This window comes from Stegostoma tigrinum, chromosome 1 (genome assembly GCF_030684315.1).
Source record: "Stegostoma tigrinum isolate sSteTig4 chromosome 1, sSteTig4.hap1, whole genome shotgun sequence".
NCBI classification, from domain to species: Eukaryota; Metazoa; Chordata; class Chondrichthyes; order Orectolobiformes; family Stegostomatidae; genus Stegostoma; species Stegostoma tigrinum.
The window spans coordinates 65,476,871-65,494,995 of NC_081354.1; the positions used below are offsets into that span (position 1 = coordinate 65,476,871).

At 39.4% G+C, this 18,125-nt stretch overlaps 1 protein-coding gene across 3 annotated transcripts in view; it reads left to right on the forward strand.

Annotated features, from left to right (window-relative positions):
- ugt8 (UDP glycosyltransferase 8) overlaps positions 1-16,118 on the forward strand; it is a 170,797-nt gene extending 154,679 nt beyond the window's left edge. For 2 of the 3 annotated variants that reach the window (XM_059646008.1, XM_048545026.2), the window contains exons 4-6: positions 6,283-6,359; positions 10,351-10,570; positions 13,615-16,118. In XM_059646008.1, coding sequence (XP_059501991.1) covers positions 6,283-6,359; positions 10,351-10,570; positions 13,615-13,969 — 652 coding nt within the window. In that variant the 3' untranslated portion in view covers positions 13,970-16,118. The remainder of the gene's footprint in view (positions 1-6,282; positions 6,360-10,350; positions 10,571-13,614) is intronic. The other variant, XM_048545032.2, reaches the window with a different exon arrangement.
- The last annotated feature ends 2,007 nt before the right edge of the window (positions 16,119-18,125 follow it).

Below are 18,125 nucleotides of genomic sequence, written 5' to 3' on the forward strand. Positions count from 1 at the left end.
TTTTGTAAACTATTTAGTTTGTCATAAGATTTTTTTAAAAAATGTGGTTAGGTAGTTGATTTAAATATCCTATATTTATTGCGAAAAGGGGGTTGTATAGCTCAGTAGGTTGGACATATATGGTTTGTGAGAGCTTCCAACAGTTTGGGTACAATTCTCGTGCAAGCTGAGCTTGTCATAAAGATTCTATCTTCTCAACGATCCCCCTCACCTGAGTGGTTACCTGTAAGTTAAACCCACAGCCCATCATCTCTCAGAGAGCAGTTGTACAGTCCCTTAGCACTATTGTGGTTTTACTTTTTACCTTTAAGCTCAACGTAAAGTTTGTAATACTATTGTAAAGTATTGGTGTTGATAAACTGCCATATTTAAAAGCGAAACTGGTTCTATCGCCACCAGATGTATTAAATGACACTATTGCTACGTCTTGCGCAGCCAACGTTCTTTCATCGTACTGAGGACACTCTCCATTTGTATTGTGTGGTGGCAACACTATGCTAATTGTTAGGTTCAAAACAGCAGCTAAAAATTCAGCTTCCATGAAGCATTTTGGGGCATCAGCAGAGACAATATTTTTTATTCCTCCTCCTACAGTCATCTCACAACCCAGTATATCCCTCACTTAGCCAGGGATCCAGGGATCCAACCCAATGAGGAGTGTGGTGCCACATGTCAGAAATTAGCACCAAATGTCCACCATGGAGAACTCGGAATGCAAGATAACATGCTTATTAAATGGCAGCAACTGCACTGTTTACCTCTGTAATCCCAGAACCAATAAATCACATCAGAGCCCCGAAGTCCTGTCCAATCCAGTTGATGAAGATGATCAACAATTAAATAAGGGTGTAGGTTCCAAAAATATTCCTTCTCATTGAGAATGTTGTGCTCCAAAGTATGAGCCTGAAATAGTTGCTGAGTGGTTTATTCAGCTCTGCTTCCTCCCAAGTCAGCAGTACCGTATATGCTAACCTTCAACGAATTTGATTCATTTTCTCATAGTATCTGGAAGTGGCTGTTCATATTCAATGCAGAAAAGTCTCCGGGCTCCAATAACATTCTAACAGCAGAAATGATGGCTAGGTTGGGAGCATAAGTCATGCTTCTAGCTAAGATGCACTTCTGGCAATAAGACAAAACTTTCCCACATTTTTAAAAAAATGTCAGAATGAATCCAATACAACCAGTTGTTTATCTCCGTCATTATCAAAATATTGGAAGGTGTTGTAGACATGATCATCAAAAGACATTGTTAACAGTAAACTGTTTTCTCAGTTTTGGCTCAGCCAGATGTATTCCAAACTTTATTGCTGTCTTCACCCAAAAATGAATCAAAGAACTTACTTTCACCTCAACTCTGGAATTAACTGCTATTTTGTAGCTGCTTTGACCAAACTGTGGCAATAAAGAGCCCTGATAAAATTAAAATCAATTCAGATGAGGGGTAGATACCTACTGGCTCAAACTCGCAATTGACATTGTAGGGTCATAGAGATGTACAGATTGGAAACAGACCCTTTGGTCCAACTCATCCATGCCAACCAAATATCCTATATAAATCTAGTTCCATTTGCTAGCATTTGGCCCATATCCCTCTACTCAGCCAGATGCTTTTTAAATGTTGTCAGCGTGCCAGCCTTCACCACTTCATCTGACAGTTCATTCCATATACGCACCACTTTCTGCATGAAAAGTTTTCCTCTCTCATCTTAAACCAATGCCCTCTATTTTTGGACTCCCCCCAACACTCCACGTAAAAGAACTTGCCTATTTACCCAATCCATGCTTTTCATGATTTTATAAACCTCTATATGGTCATCCCTCAGCCTCCACTCCAGGGAAAATAGCCCCAGCCCATTCATCATGTCTTGTATAGCTCAAACACTCCAACCTGGCAACATCCTCAAATATTTTCTGAACTCTTTCTGGTTTCACAACATCTTTTCTGTAGAAAGGAGACCTGAATTGCATGTAATATTCCAAAAGTGGCTGAACCAATGTTCTGTACAGCCACAACTTGACCTCCCAATTCCTATACTCAATGCACTGACCAATAAAGGTAAGCATACTAAACACTGCCTTCACAATCCTATTTATCTGTGACTCCACTTTGAAGGAACTTTGAACTTGTTCTCCAAAGTCTGCTTGTTCAACAACACTCCCTCGGACCTTACTATTTAAGTGATGTGATGGGTGAAAGCCAATAATCTCAGCTGCTGGTCATACCTGAAGAGGTTCCTCTGGCAAATATTATTTGCGCAGCATCTTTGCTTTGTCAATAACCTTACCTTCATCCTAAACTAAACCGGACTACTCACTGATTGTGTAATAGTGTAAATGTTTGTCATTTGCAACTCCTTCGGAAACTGAACCATCTGTTCCGGGCTGCTGCAAGACCTGGACAGCATTCAAGTTTTGGCTGAAAATATTAAGTCCTATTCTCGCAACACCAATGCCAAACCCTAACCATTTCCAACAAATGTTAAGTAATCTAAGTATGTATCTGTAATATTTAATAACATTACAATCTTCTAATTCTCCACCATCCTGTGGGTTGCATTGGCCAGAGGCTTAATTAGAAGAAGAACACAAACACTGGCTACAAAAGCATCTCAGAGGTCAAATGTTGTATGTAACTCTCAATCAAACTTGCAAAACCTTTCCAACATGTGCCAGATGAGTCAGGAGTGTGCTATAATTGTATCCACTTGCTTGGATGAGTGTAGCTGTAAATGTTCACAAAGACGTCTGAGCATTCATCGAATGAACCAACAATGTGTTCACCTGCACCCTCCACCAGCAGTAGAGACTTGCACCTCAGTGTGGGTTTTATCTGTATTAGTTTTAGGGGCACTTTCTAGTGAGCATATCGTTGGTTGTGAAGAAACATCTGCAGTCTCTACCATTTGGAGGACTGCGAAGATCACGCAGAGGATATGCATCTGCTTCTGGCTGTAAGCGACATTTAATTTGCAGAGACACTCGTGGAACATTGAGCAGGTGTGTCAAAGGCACTCTGTATTCTTCACAAAAATGTAGAAGTATTCTTCAACATTCTCATTGCTATGGTCGCTCTGGTATGTGCTGACTGTACAAAGAATGAGAGGTACCTTGGAGATGCAGTTACAGTAGACTCTTCAGTTGGACATCAGCTTGGTCCTGCACTCCAGCAAATTTGCCATCCAGCACCCGTGGCAAGGAAACAGAAGTTGGATCTGCAGCTAGGTAGGGAAGGAGGGTTTTTTTAAAAAAAAGCATTCTGAAGGCACACTAGTGGCATAGGTCTCTATCATAAATTATTACTTCTTATCAATTTATTTTTGCTTGCATACACTACAATGTCTGTTTATAATATTTTATTATAGAACCAGCTTTAAGTCAGATCAATGTGACAATGGAGTATCTTCAGACATTCCCAGGATGTAGGATATTGCAAATGTCAAATATTCTCATTTATCAAGAGCAACAAAATTTTTGTCTGCCTCAGAGTCAAAGATTAATACAGCGTGGAAACAGGCCCTTTGGCTCAAACTGGTCCATGTTGATCATGGTACCCACTCAGCTAGTTCCAATTGCCCGCATTTGATACATATTCCTCTAAACCCTTCCCATCCATGTACCTGTTCAAATGTGTTTTAAATGTTGCTATTGTACCTGCCTCAACCACTTTCTCTGGCAGCCCATTTCACTTACACACTACTGACTGCATGAAGAAGTTGCCCCCTCTGGCCCCTCTTAAATTTTTATCCTCTCACCTTAAACCTATGCCCTCTCATTTACAATTCCCATCCCTGGGGTAAAAAAGACTATATGCATTCATCCTATCTATGCCTCTTATGATTTTATACATCTCAATAAGGCCAACCCCCATTCTCCTATGTTCCAAGGAATAAAATCCTATCCTGGCCAACTTCTCCTTATAAACTCAGGCTTACTAGTCCTGGCAATATCGTTCTCTCACTCATAAGGTGTGTGAGAGTACAGATCAGCATTGAATAGGAGATGATGATCTCATACATAAAGTTTCTAAGAGACCGTAGAGACATTAAAGGATAGGCGATGTCGAGTGGGCAAAGGTAAAAGCAGCCTGTCATGTTAAGGCCTGTCACAGAGGATGATAAAGCAAAGCAAGACAATGTTAGTCCATGCATTGTGAAGCATCGGAGTGATGCCTATAAAAGAAGGATCAAAAGAGCTTTCTCATGACGGGTAGCTGTTGAGGGAACGGACTACGAAAATCATGCTATATCTTGATTGGTGGTTTCAGAGCTATATGATATAAGTCCTGTGTGTAGAGCAAATTGTGCAAAGATGGTTCACATTGACATGGATAGTATAACATTTAATCAGCAAGACAAAAAATGAAGGACAGAAAACCAACAAATTAGTCATATCCTTTATGCAAAGTTAATGGATACTCACCAGATGAGCAATTTGGATGTAATCAAATGAATCCTGAACCTGAACCCAGCTCAGCCATGCTTAAAGTGGATGGCAATAAAATAGTCTCTGCATACCCTCCCACTTTCTGAAACATTGCTCTGCCATCCTCTTGTCGATATTCATCATTATTCTCCTAATCTTCAACCTCATCAGATTTCTTACAGGATGTTTGTGCTGTCTTATTTTGTCCACATTCAGAATATCCCTGGTATAACACCTCCAGTGGTAGAGGGCACAGCATATTCATGATGCAAGAAACCCTGCCTGGACAATTATTTAAAGCCCTGCTAGCACGGTTCAAACATTTTAACCCCCCCCCTTCAGTCTTTGGTCTGTTTAACCATATCTCTGTTAGAAGTGTGAACAGAGTTGTAAGTTAGTTCTATATACTTCAGTAGGCATCTTGGGCTAGGCTTTGAGGGCATACCCCTTGTCTCCCAACAGTTAACCTTAGAAAAGCGGAGGCATCTGAGTGATCCGGTACAGATTTCTAAAAAATTCACTCGTGTCATGTGGGCATTGCTGGTTGACCAGTAGCCTGTCCCTAGTTACTTGTGAGAAAGTGTTGATGAGCTGCTTCTTCGATCCGCTGCTGTCAGTGTGCTATAGATAGATCCACAATAGCATGAGAGAGGGAGTTCCAGGATTTTTAATCTTTTGTAGCAGCGTTGTTCCAAAATTTGAAGATAAAAGCAGTGGAGCCTATAATAATAAAATGTGAGGCTGGATGAACACAGCAGGCCAAGCAGCATCTCAGGAGCACAAAAGCTGACGTTTCGGGCCTAGACCCTTCATCAGTGGAGCCTATAATTCCTGGTTCTGACTATTACTCTAAGCTGGGCAGATCGACCAAGTAAGCAGCTTCCTCTGAAGATTGCAAGGCACCTCTGGGGGTTATGTTCATGCTGAACTTGCTGAAGCTTTTGTCTCTGCTGTCTCCTCCTGTTTATTCCCAGTAAACACAAGGCTAAAAGAAAGGCAGACATAGCATCTGCCATTTTAGCTCTGTTCAAATTTAATCTGTTGGGAAAAGGTTTGGTTACCTAATGGTTTTGAAGAGGTGCCTGAGCTATCTTATTCTCGATAATCTAGTTGAATGGTAAGTTCTTGCACAGGGCTGAATGATATGCCCTCGCATGGAAGCTTCCCAAGAAGGTTGGCATATGTCTCAATAAAGAGCTCTGAAGTATGAGAGCTTGCTATTTGCAAATGGGCAAACAGTGTTCTATTCGATTTGTGAGTAGGTTTCTGCCATAGCTTTTTAGTACACAAGATTTTTAATGACGAGGCAGAGTTTGCCTACCTTTTAATGGATTGAACACCTTGTGTGCTAAAAAGCAGGCTAAGACAAAAGATCCTGACTCCATGTCAGTGGTAAAAATACAATATCAATGCATGTCCATGCTGGTCCTTCACTTCCATTGTTCATGCTAAAAACTCTTAAGTTGTGAGAAGATTGAGCCGCCACCATGTCTGATGATATGAGTATGCTTATTGACTGTTGAAGAACCCAGTGTCTCCATTAAAAGAGAAGCTATATGGCTGGTACAGACTTCCCGCAAGCTGCAATATATGCTGACAGGTGTAGGTACTTGTTTAAATAGTTAAGTTTTTGCATGCTCAGTTGTGGAGAGGAAGATTGAATGTATGGTATTAAGTGAGTTACACTACTACTGAAATGGAAATGTAAAGAAATGAGCTTATCAACAAATGAAGAAATTCTGAGTTCATCTAAAGTACAAATTTGCAATTCTTTTAAAGCTTGCTTTTCATTGCAAATACCAGAATTTTCCTTTAATGCATGCAGTAAGACAAATTTATATCATTTGTTTTTCCTAGGTATTCTGGAAAGAAGCCTGTCAATTTGGGAAATAATACAAGGCTTGTGGAATGGATGCCCCAAAACGATTTACTTGGTGAGTGAGTTAGGAAAAGGCTGGCAGTTTGAGAGAGATTCATGTAGAACATAAATGCTGGTATTGACCTTATTGGGAAAAGCCACTTTCAACACTCTTCTTAATTATTTCACTTCTAAAGCACATTGGCTTTGAAGAGCTTTGGGACTGTCTCTGGTTGTGTAAAATATCACAGAAACATGTCGCAGCAATGACTGTGTATATATATCCAATTTTCTTTTAAAAGTAATTACTTATTTGTTTCCACATCTTTTCAGGTAGTGCATACAAATTTTCTAAATTAGATACATTTTTAATTTCATATTGCTTTTCCCAATGAACCTTGAATCTGTTAGTGATCCTTCAGCAACTAGAAACAGTTTGTAATTTATCCTGTTGGAGCTCTTCACAATTTTCAACAGCCTTATCAGATGGTATTACAACTTCCTGTCTAAGAGCAAGACCAACTTCTCTCATTCACATATTTGAAGTGCTGTAACTCTGGTACCAGTCCATAAAAATCCACATGTGTACTCTCCAAATCCTTGACATTCAAAACTGTAATGGTCGGAATGTGATGCAGTGCACAAATGAGTTGATTAGTGATTTATTAGTTTATCAAAATGTTGCTTATGTATTGTAAGCATTGAGTTATAAAAGTCACCTGTTCTGTGGGTTTTTAATAGACTTCAAAAAGGATTTCCGGTGTACCTGCATATGGTTGCTTCCTGAAATCCGTTTCAAATTGTGCCTATTAGATATGTAAAGTATGTCCTTATCTTACCACCGAAACTCTGCACATTTGTATGTTGAATTGCATTTGTCACATGTCTGCCAATCTATCATCATCTTCCTGAAACCTGTTGCATTCTGTGCTGCTTGTCTGGTGGTATTGTAAACCAGATACCCAGTCTAAAGGTCTGGGACATGAGTTCGAATCCAACATTAGCAGATGGTGAAATTTGAATTAAATGAAAATATTAAAAGCTAATCTAATTGCACTTATTTAATATTTTGTAAAAATCTGTCTGTTTCACACATCTCCTTTAGAAGAGGAAATCTGCTGTCCTTAACTGGCCTGACCTGGCCTGCTTGTGACTCTCGGCCCACAGCAACGTGGTTGACTCTTAGTTAGCTCTCCGGCCGTTTCAGAGGGCAGTCACTTCAGGGCAACAGATATAAACCTTGCCATTGACACCCATATCCCATGCAAGAATTGGGGGGGGAAGAGAGGAGAGGTTTTATTACCAAAAAATGTTCAAATTAAGCCTTGTACATTTGCTTTGCTTCCTAAATATGGTTCACCATCACTCTCAGCTTTTTGCTACAAAGCAAATATTTTCTCCCTGCAATGTCACTTTTCTGTAATTCCTTGGACATTAGTTGTATTGACAAGCCTATTGTGTGGTATGTCATGAAATATATCTTTATACTCAGGTGTTTTGGATTTATTGGCGATCCCATGAAATTCTAAGTGCATCTGAGCCCAACTACTTTGCTAAATGTTGAAATCCTTTTCTTCCATGCAAGTGGGTTGTATTGTTGACATTGCATCCTTTAGTTCAATTTACAAATCCTGAGATAATAATACTATTGCCAAATTCCATGTCAACATCCGAGGGCAACCATTGACCAGATATGCGACTGGACCAATCATATCCATGTTTGTCATTACCACTACATTTGATGGGTATTCTACAGCAAATGGCACACTTGACTTCCCAAAGCTTTCCCACAATGTACTTGACACAATTTGAGATTGAAATGGAATGTTCCTTTTCTTTGCAACTACAACAACACTTGAAGCTTGATGCAATTCTAAACAAAGCAGTCTAATTGGGCAGTTGACCTACTAGGCTAAACATGCACCTCCAACATCATTCGCATACAGTGGCTACAGTTTGGACTGTTCATATTGCAGCAACTAATCAAGGTAGCCTCAGTGAAAATCTAAATCTACAACCTCCACCACACTCAAGGGCACCAACAGTGTGTGTATCAGGATAGTATTCTTCATCTCCACGATTCTCAATGCGTTCCTATGGTGAACACACACAGTTCTTCGGTTAGGTTTTTAAAAATGAAATTTGGAACCATATGAACTTCTAAAGAATTCTCTGCAGCTCCAGCTTGTGGATTATTGTTTTTTTTTGAATAAGGCTTTAAAAGATTTGTGACTACAGTGAAAACTATATGGTATGTTTCATTTTTAAGCCCCTACTTGGAGCACTTTAATCAAATTTAAGTTTGATGAACTTTTTCAGAAAGCATGTGGATTATTTTTAGCCTCAAGGTTACAATAAATTGTATGTAATGTGCAATGTGATTTCTCAGTTCAGCATTCCGCACTCCTATTCCTTTAACAATAAATTCACAGCCAACAGTTAAAGCAGTGTGGGTATTTTCCTGCAGGTAATTTAGGAAAAGTTGGCTTGGATCTTCATAGAATGCATGACTTATGTGTAGTTTGTCTCGTCAATACGAGGCAGCAATCAATGCACTTTAGACTACTCGTGGTACAAAGTTAAAATATAGGAAATGATTGCATCAAGGCTGACAGAGGACAGCAGAAATCTTCTGTTCCTTCCCACCGCTACGTGTCTCAATTTTACGTTCCCTGTCCTTCAATTCAATGTGTTTGATGAATGGAACAGACGCTTGTCAAAACGAATGATTACTGCGCTGATTAATCTTGAATTTTGTTCCCAGTTTTGAAGAAATTTAATGAAGAAGACCAAATGTCCTTATTTTGAATGGCCTGTTAAAGTCAAATAAATAGTTCCTGCTGTTTTCTGTAGTACTTTTGGATTTGAGTGATTTACATTGATGAAGCTAATGTCAAGAAAGACTAATTGTCTTATTACAGGGGGTGGGGGGTGCAAGCTGGTTCTGCATGCTTCCACTTTTTAGTGCAAGGATCTTGACATACATAGCTACCCTGAACCCACAGGGCATCAGTTTCTCCTGTTGGTTTAGATTCTTTTTCATTCGGAATTTTCTAGCTGCATTTTCAGAAGTATGCCAGATTTCCATAGGCTCCTTCAAGTATCTAAATTCTACCTGGGCTAGCCTGGCAGACTTTATGATAATGCCAATGTTGCCATTTCTTTAATAAAATTAATATACAATGATTTCAGTAGAATATTTAAATGCTACATAAAGCATTGCCATTGGGCCATTTGCAGAAAATTTCTGATTGCTTTTTTCTTCCATAATGGGAAAACAAATGCATTTAAATATGAAATCTCAAAGCCTTCTTTCCCCCATCCGCATACCAGAAAAATATCCTATTTACATAGAACTTCTAACAGAGTAAACCGTCCAAGGCCCTTCACAAGAACCTTACCAAAGCTTCACATCAAGCCAGGTGAGATGATAGGCCAGATGATGAATAATTTGGCCAAAGTGATCCTATTTTTTGCGGGGAGTTGGAGAGGGGGTGGGGGGAGAGAGAGAGAGAGAAGAAAGAGAATGGAGGACAGTGAGACTTTGGGAAGGCTTTTACTATTGCATTATACTGTTAATCTAAACTGTACGATCCTGGGATAAACAACATTTAAGATAGTCTGCCTTAGGAGTACTTTCTCATTTGAAAAATGTATTGATCAGTGGGCAGCATTTCTGTCACAAATAGTTTGTTTGGATCTTGGACAAGTCATTTTTTATGTGTTTATTTTGTTTCAGTATCTTTCCCTGAAGGACGCAAAGAAAAGATGCTTTTTGTTGATAACAAAAAGCGAAGCTGGATGAACACAGCAGGCCAAGCAGCATCTCGGGAGCACAAAAGCTGAGATGCTGCTTGGCCTGCTGTGTTCATCCAGCTTCACACTTTGTTATCTTGGATTCTCCAGCATCTGCAGTTCTCATTATCACTGCTTTTTGTTGAATTGTGTTGTGATGTTTGCACCAAATATGATGCACATCAAATTAGATATACTCTATTGGTTTTGAAAATATTTACTTCTGAAGTATATTGCACTGACAACTAATAGGTTTATTTGTGTGATTGTAGGTCATCCAAACATCAGAGGATTTCTCAGCCATGGTGGTCTGAATGGTATCTTTGAAGCAATGTATCATGGTGTACCTGTAGTAGGGATCCCTCTTTTTGGTGACCACTATGATACAATGACCCGCGTGCATGCCAAAGGCATGGGCATCTCATTAAACTGGAAAACAATGACAGAACATGATCTATATAATGCATTGTTGACCGTGATTACTGATCCATGGTAAGGGGATTTTTTTTTTTGTTGAACTTTTTTTTAAAAGATACAGCTGACTTCTTTTGCTATTGAAAAGGAAAAGGTGAACAAGAAAGTATATAGAGATTTTAAAGCTAGTCATAAGAGAATACACAGATGTCTGTTTTAAAACAGCATCCAAAATAGAAAATAGGTTTTAGAAAAGTTATAAAAATATTTGGTTGCATGTTTGAAGAGTTTGAGAGTGATTTTAATTTAGTTTGCAAGGTGCTAATGTGCTCGATTACCAGAATAATGCTGCGTGTTAAATGGTAGCATGATAGGGATGGGTTGCACAGAAGGTAGTATCCTACCTTAAGCTCAGAAGACTGAGAGCTGATTCATCAATATATTTAAAGTTATAAAAGTGCTTTGATAGAATAGATACAGTGGTGTCACTTGCCCTAGAGGAATCCTGAACCAAGGGATATAAGATTACAGCTATGGCATTTGAATGAAATTAGATGGTGTTTTCTCAAAGCATGATGGATATCTCAAACTCTAATCAAAAGGGTCTAGTACACTGAGATGATTTGAAATTTTCAGTGCCAAGGGTGACTAATGCTTGCAATGCATTTCCCAAGGAGGAGATGATGTTCAAATAATAATATTATAAATAATAAATAATATTCTGCTCTTTTTAGTTCTTCCTCCCAAAATCAGTAACTCTGCATTTTTCCACATTATAGCCCATTGCCAACCTAACTGTAAGACCATAGATAACAATGTGTGGAGCTAGATGAACATAGCAGGCCAAGCAGCATCTTAGGAGCACAAAAGCTGATGTTTCGGGCCTAGACCCTTCATCAGAAAAGGGGGATGGGGAGAGATTCTAAAATATATAGGGAGAGAGGGGGAGGCGGACCAAAGATGGCTAGAGGAGAAGATGCATGGAGAGGAGAGTGTGGGTGGAGAGGTAGGGAGGGGATAGATCAGTCCAAGGAGGATGCACAGGTCAAGGGGGCAGGATGAAGTTAGTAGGTAGGAAATGGAGGTCCGGCATGAGGTGGGAAGAGGGGATAGGTGAGAGGAAGAACAGGTTAGGCAGGCGGGGACGAGCTGGGCTGGTTTTGGGATGCACTGGGGGGAGGGGAGATTTTGAAAGCTGGTGAAATCCACATTGATACCATTGGGCTGCAGGATTCCCAAGTGGAACATGAGTTGCTGTTCCTGCAACCTACAGGTACCATGCTGTTCCTGCAATCTACGGGTGGCATGCTGTTCCTGCAACCTATGGCCTGCAGCCCAATGGTATCGATGTGGATTTCACCAGCTTCAAAATCTCCCCTCACCCCACTGCATCCGAAAATCAGCCCAGCTCGTCCCCGCCTGCCTGACCTGTTCTTCCTCTCACCTATCCCCTCTTCCCACCTCAAACCGCACCTCCATTTCCTACCTACTAACCTCATCATGCCCCCTTGACCTGTCGGTCCTCTTTGGACTGACCTATCCCCTCCCTACCTCTCCACCAACACTCTCCTCTCCATGTATCTTCTCCTCTAGCCATCTTTGGTCCGCCTCCCCCTCTCTCCCTATATATTTTAGAATCCTCTCCCCATCCCCCTTTTCTGATGAAGGGTCTAGACCCAAAATGTCAGTTTTTGTGCCCCTAAGATGCTGCTTGGCCTGCTGTGTTCATCCAGCTCCACACTTTGTTATCTCGGATCCTCCAGCATCTGCAGTTCCCATTGTCTCCTAACCATAAGACCATAATGTGTAGGAACAGAATTCGGCCATTCGACTCATCGTGTTTGCCCCACTATTTGATCATGGCTGGTATTTTTCTCAACCCCATTCTCTTGCCCTCTCCCTATTGTTATAAAGCTGAGGTTGACCTGTCTCTGAGAACTAACACTAACTCACCCAAAGGGGAGTGTCTCACACTATAATCTGTTAAAAGCAGTGTGAAAAGTGGTGTAACCTGCCTGTCAGCAACTTCTAGTGGTTATATAAAATAAACCCATTACACTCACTTTACAATCAAAAGTAACAATTTATTTGTCTAACTGTAACAGTGAGCAAATTAACTAAACTATTAACAAACCGAATAAATCTTTTCCAACTACTGACTATTCCCAAATGAAACAAGATGCTAACCCAATAAGTACAAGTCCCAGTATTATAAAACATAATAGAAAAGAAAATTAATCTCCTGGAATTACAGCCAAGTCATGTGTCTTCTGGAATGTTCTGTGCCTTCTCTCTGCAATCTTCAGTGAGAAATCTTAGCTAAGAGTACTGTGCTACTTTTGTAAATTGATGGTACTTTATCTAAGAGTTGAGAGCTGTTATCTCTAGCAGATGGCAGTGAGCTGTCCAACTGCTCCTTCATTTATACCCATGATGGATCAATATTTCTTAAAATAGGATTGATCCTATGTGTCAAAATCATCGATTTAAATTTAATTGGTTTTTGGTATCCAAGTGCCTGGTTCAGATTAATTGGCTAATTTAAAAACTTGTTGGCCTGTTAACTGTATAGCCTTTTGATACAAATATTTCACTTCAGGTACACTGCACCTGCAAACCCTTAAGTGCTGCCCACAGTCAATTTTTTTGAATTTTTAAGTATAAATAAAAAAATCCCCTCTTAAAGGGACCATGCATTGCTTTCCCTGCCTCCTAATCCAAAAATATTCTACCCAGCTGCACGACCTCATAAACCATGATCCCTCTACCAATCAAAAACCTATCTATATTTGTCTTAAGTAGACTAATGACGTGGAGAGCAGAAGGCCATGGAATCCTTTTCAGCCCTTCTCTTCTCACCCTGTCCTCTGTGTCTCCTCCTTTCTTGCAGCACATCCTCTGACTTGGCTGATCACAAGTTGTTATTTCTATTAATAATTTCTCTCTTGTCATTGCTGAAAATTAATTTTCCCAGGATATTGGAATGGCATTTAGGGGTGAAGTAACCCCTGCTGTATTCAAGCATTGGTTGGAGCTAGTAGTTATTTGCAATTTTTCACTGATATTGTATATTGTAATGGCTGAAAAAGCCTGTTGATGCAAAACTTTTTTTTTGTTTTTAGTTACAAGCAACGTGCTGAACAGTTATCCCAGATTCATAGAGACCAGCCTGAGCATCCTGTGAGCCGAACTGTTTACTGGATTAACTACATTCTTCGTTACAGTGGAGCAGAACATCTCCGTGCTGCTGTTTATGGCATCCGGTTCTACCAGTATTACTTGTTGGATGCAATTCTGCTCATTTCATTGAGCTTTACTGTTGCATTCAAGATGGGATTGTGGATAGTAAGGCTGATTGCTAAAAGGTTTTCATATAAATTAGTGCATGGTAAAACAAATGGACACTGCTACAATGGAATAGCAAATGGTAAACACCGGAAGAATGGCCACATCAAATATGAAAAGAAAGTGAAATGAATAACCTTGTCTATCCTCTAATACTGGGATATTTTTAACAGTTAACTATACTGTTGGTATAATACTACCTGTGTAACACACTACTGACAGCACTTAGGAAAATAACTGTTAACTGTTAACATTCTTCACCAATTAACCTCGTTTTGCCTAAAATTCCATGTGCTGACTCAAGGACCGATGAGCACAATTTAAAATGCAATATTGTATAAGTGATTCTTGGTATTTCTGCACAAATTACTTTGGCACTGAAACTGTAAAGGGCCTTAATTCTTGGAACATCTTATTATGGATTTTTATAAATTGATTTGCGATTTAAGTGTTTTGTGTGCCCCACTTTTTTAAAAAAAACAAAGATGAAGGGTTTGATACTTGGGTAAAATTCATTCTGTTGAATTTATTTTTTGTTTTATTTTTGGAGTTGACAGAGGATTATGTTAGCCAGGACTGCATTGAATAATACACTAATCCGATTGTGATGGTGGTCTAGTCAATTAGTGGACCCTTATGAAGGCGTTTTACTTGTTGACGTTGAATATTTTCCTTCTGACGAAAAACAGGGTGGTAAGATCTGTTGAATACTAAAAGATTGAATGTTTTCCACCATTTGAGATTTTTTTTTAAAATAGGTTGGGCACAAATCCAGGTATCTCTCATGTGCAAATCCTTCACAAAATCAGTCAGCATGTAATTTGAACATCTTGTCAACTAGTGCTCAGTGACAACAGAATGTTCACCTTTTCAGGTTTGTTTTGAACTTAATTGCAAATTGTGGAGTTGATGAGGTACAAACATATTGTGTATCTTCGAACGTGCTAATGTCATAATTCACAACTGAGAAATGAAGCACAGTTCTTTACAACATGAATTAAACAACACACTTTTAGATGCACAATTTTTTTTTAAACTTTAAGTGCTCTGCAAATCCCATTTAAAAATACTGCATTTGTGGTGGGTGACGACATTTCCAACATCGCATTTCATTGAAATTTAGGTGTATCACCTATTCAACAGAGTAGATTTTTTAATGTAAATTAAAACATGAAATATAGCAGTAACAATTATCCATCACCATCTGATTTTAGAATATGTATTGAATAAAAAGTGGTTTGAAAATTAATTTTTCAACAATGTGCTGGAAGGTTTAGGTTCCATCATGAATGGACATTTTGGATATATGAACCAAGGTGATGGTTTATATTCTCTTATTTTTGCTACCTCATCTTGGTCAACTCTGTTTTGATGCACAACTTCTAAATAAGAGGTCATATTTGCAGCACAGATGAAACAGCTCCCTGTATTGTTGCCCATCATTCGCCAAAGTACTTTTACATGGCCTTTATATTTTCCCATTAAAATATAGATGAATTGTACATCAAAGGCTATTAATTTTCAATGATTTCATCTTGGCAGCTTCGTGTTGTTTTGAACGTCTCTGGGGCACACAATTCACTGTTGTGTAACTACTCTACTTAAGAAAGCCCTGTGCTGCTTCCTGTATCTGTCATAGTTTGTCTACAGTGTGACGTGTTTACTTGCAATATGTAGTAGACCTGCTGTGAGTGTAAATTTTATTTATTGTAATTAGAATTCACATGTCTGACTAAGAAAAGCAGAGTATTTCAATATTCAATATCACTATTGCCTTCTTGATTTTCACTAATTTGTGACCCAAATAAGGATTGTAACTTGATTCTATCCCACTTGGAGCCACAAGTGACCACTGAATGTAGGGAAATAGACAGGAGTATAAATAGCTAATAACTTGAAGTAACCGAACAAGAGAGAGTTGATGTAAAAGTTTAATTATCTTTACTTCTGTTCAATACTGCCATGAAGTGGCCATTGGCAATGCAGATAAACTGCTTTGAAAGGCAATGAGTAGTGGGGTGATAACTGTCATCTTAACATGTACCGTATGCAGATATTTGTTTTAAAGTATAATAACAGATGCAGTGTCTCCAATCTGAGGGAAGTTGAGCTAAGCCTAAAGCTGTGATAAAGTCGAGTAATAAGCACTGATTACACAGCCTGAAACCTTTTTTATGTATATATAAAAATATAAATGTCTAATTACAGCTACCGTTTTAAATACATACACTTATCTGTTATTGCAAGAAAGTTAAATAAATACGAAACATTAATAGTTGTGTGCATGCTTTACAGTTGTTAAAGTTACACACAGTTGCATTACATACTTATATAGCCAGAACATTTGTGGAGTATTTTATACTTTGCCATGTTCCAAAGTTCACCTTGCACTCAGAAATGCAATGAGGTTTGTCTTATTTAGAATGGTATTTTCATATACAGTGCCCAGAATTGAACACAGTAAACAAAATATGGGTCTGCCCAATGATTTGTGGAGGTATTGCCTCACTTCCTTACGTTTTGTACTGCTTATAAACCTAAGGATCCTTAACTGTTTATAAACCCCAGTTGCCTTAACAGATTTTCAACATGCCTGGCCAGCTTCAAGGAGGGATGTTTAAAATCCTGGAAAGAATGCAAAGGACATTTACAAGAATGAAAAAAGGAATGAAGCTGTTTTTAGATACTAGGAAAGATTAGGCCTAAGAATTGGTGGTAAAAGTGGGAGATGAAGGATTTGGGTGGGCATTTGTGTAAGCTTGGAGTTGCTGGGTTAGCAAGGAGGGCAAGGCAGAAAGGAGAATCAAGGTTTGGTGTGTCATGTGGATTAACAGATTGAGCCTGCTATGATATAGATGTAACCTGTACAGTTTTCCATCCTGTTTCAACTCAAATGGGCATTATGAATGAAGAACATGTGCAGCTATACCTGGACTGAGTGGAGATTTTTTTTCCCCCAGTCTGAGGATACAAGCTGACTTGTGTTTGAAACTCCTTAATGCAATCACCCCTTGATCAGGTACTTACCTGATATGGTTTGAAATTTCCATTATAATAGAATTCTGCATGGGGAGCACACGCAGAAGACATTCCAAGGTCTCTCAGGCTGCACAAGGGCTTATGCAGGTTTTGTTTCACCTTGAACAATTTATCAAGCTGCTCTCATATGCAGTGCTGTCTTTCTTGGACAATGTGGGTAGTAAGGGGTGGAGGGGAGGCAGGAGCAAGCTTTCAGTAATCTGGTTCTTAACAACTTCTGTAATTGTGCAATATGGCTCGCGCTGCGTACATCAGAATACGGTTCACCATGTCATGTGTCTAAATGCTAGCATTCCATTGACTCCTGTTGGAATACTCCATGTTCTACTGTGAAATATATGTCATATGAATAGTGAGTGCTCACATAACATGAGGACCTTTTTCCTGTTTCTGATATTGTCCACACAGGTTTAATGGAAACATGACCAATGGATCTAGCTGTAGCAGGGTTTAATTGTCGCAGAGGACATAGTTTCTCTGCACCTTTGTTGCACTGATGAGCAAACACACTCATACAGTCAAGCTGCAGCTACTAAACGGTCTTTACATTAGGCAGCCAAGGTTCCCTCAGGATGCAGACGATGTAGATGAGGCCCAGAACCTATTGTCTTTGATGCCATTTCCTCCAGATGAACCAGCTTCTTGCTGCTGGAGGCTAACAATGACCCAAGATACCATAATAAAACTGAAGCAGCACTTGCAAACTGAAGGGATCTTATCCCAATGGCCATCAATGTGAAACCTGCGCTAAAATTTTATACAACCTGCTGTTGCCAAGGAGGAAAGGCTGAGGGACTTGAGGCTGTTTTTGTTAGAGAGAAGAAGGTTGAGAGGTGACTTAATTGAGACATATAAAATAATCAGAGGGTTAGATAGGGTGGATAGGGAGAGCCTTTTTCCTAGGATGGTGACGGCGAGCACGAGGGGGCATAGCTTTAAATTGAGGGGTGAAAGATATAGGACAGATGTCAGAGGTAGTTTCTTTACTCAGAGAGTAGTAAGGGAATGGAACGCTTTGCCTGCAACGGTAGTAGATTTGCCAACTTTAGGTACATTTAAGTCGTCATTGGACAAGCATATGGACATACATGGAATAGTGTAGGTTAGATGGGCTTGAGATCGGTATGACAGGTCGGCACAACATCGAGGGCCGAAGGGCCTGTACTATGCTGTAATGTTCTAATCCATGGGGGACCCTGATCCACAAATGTATCAAGACTATTACTGACACAATTTGTACCTGATCATA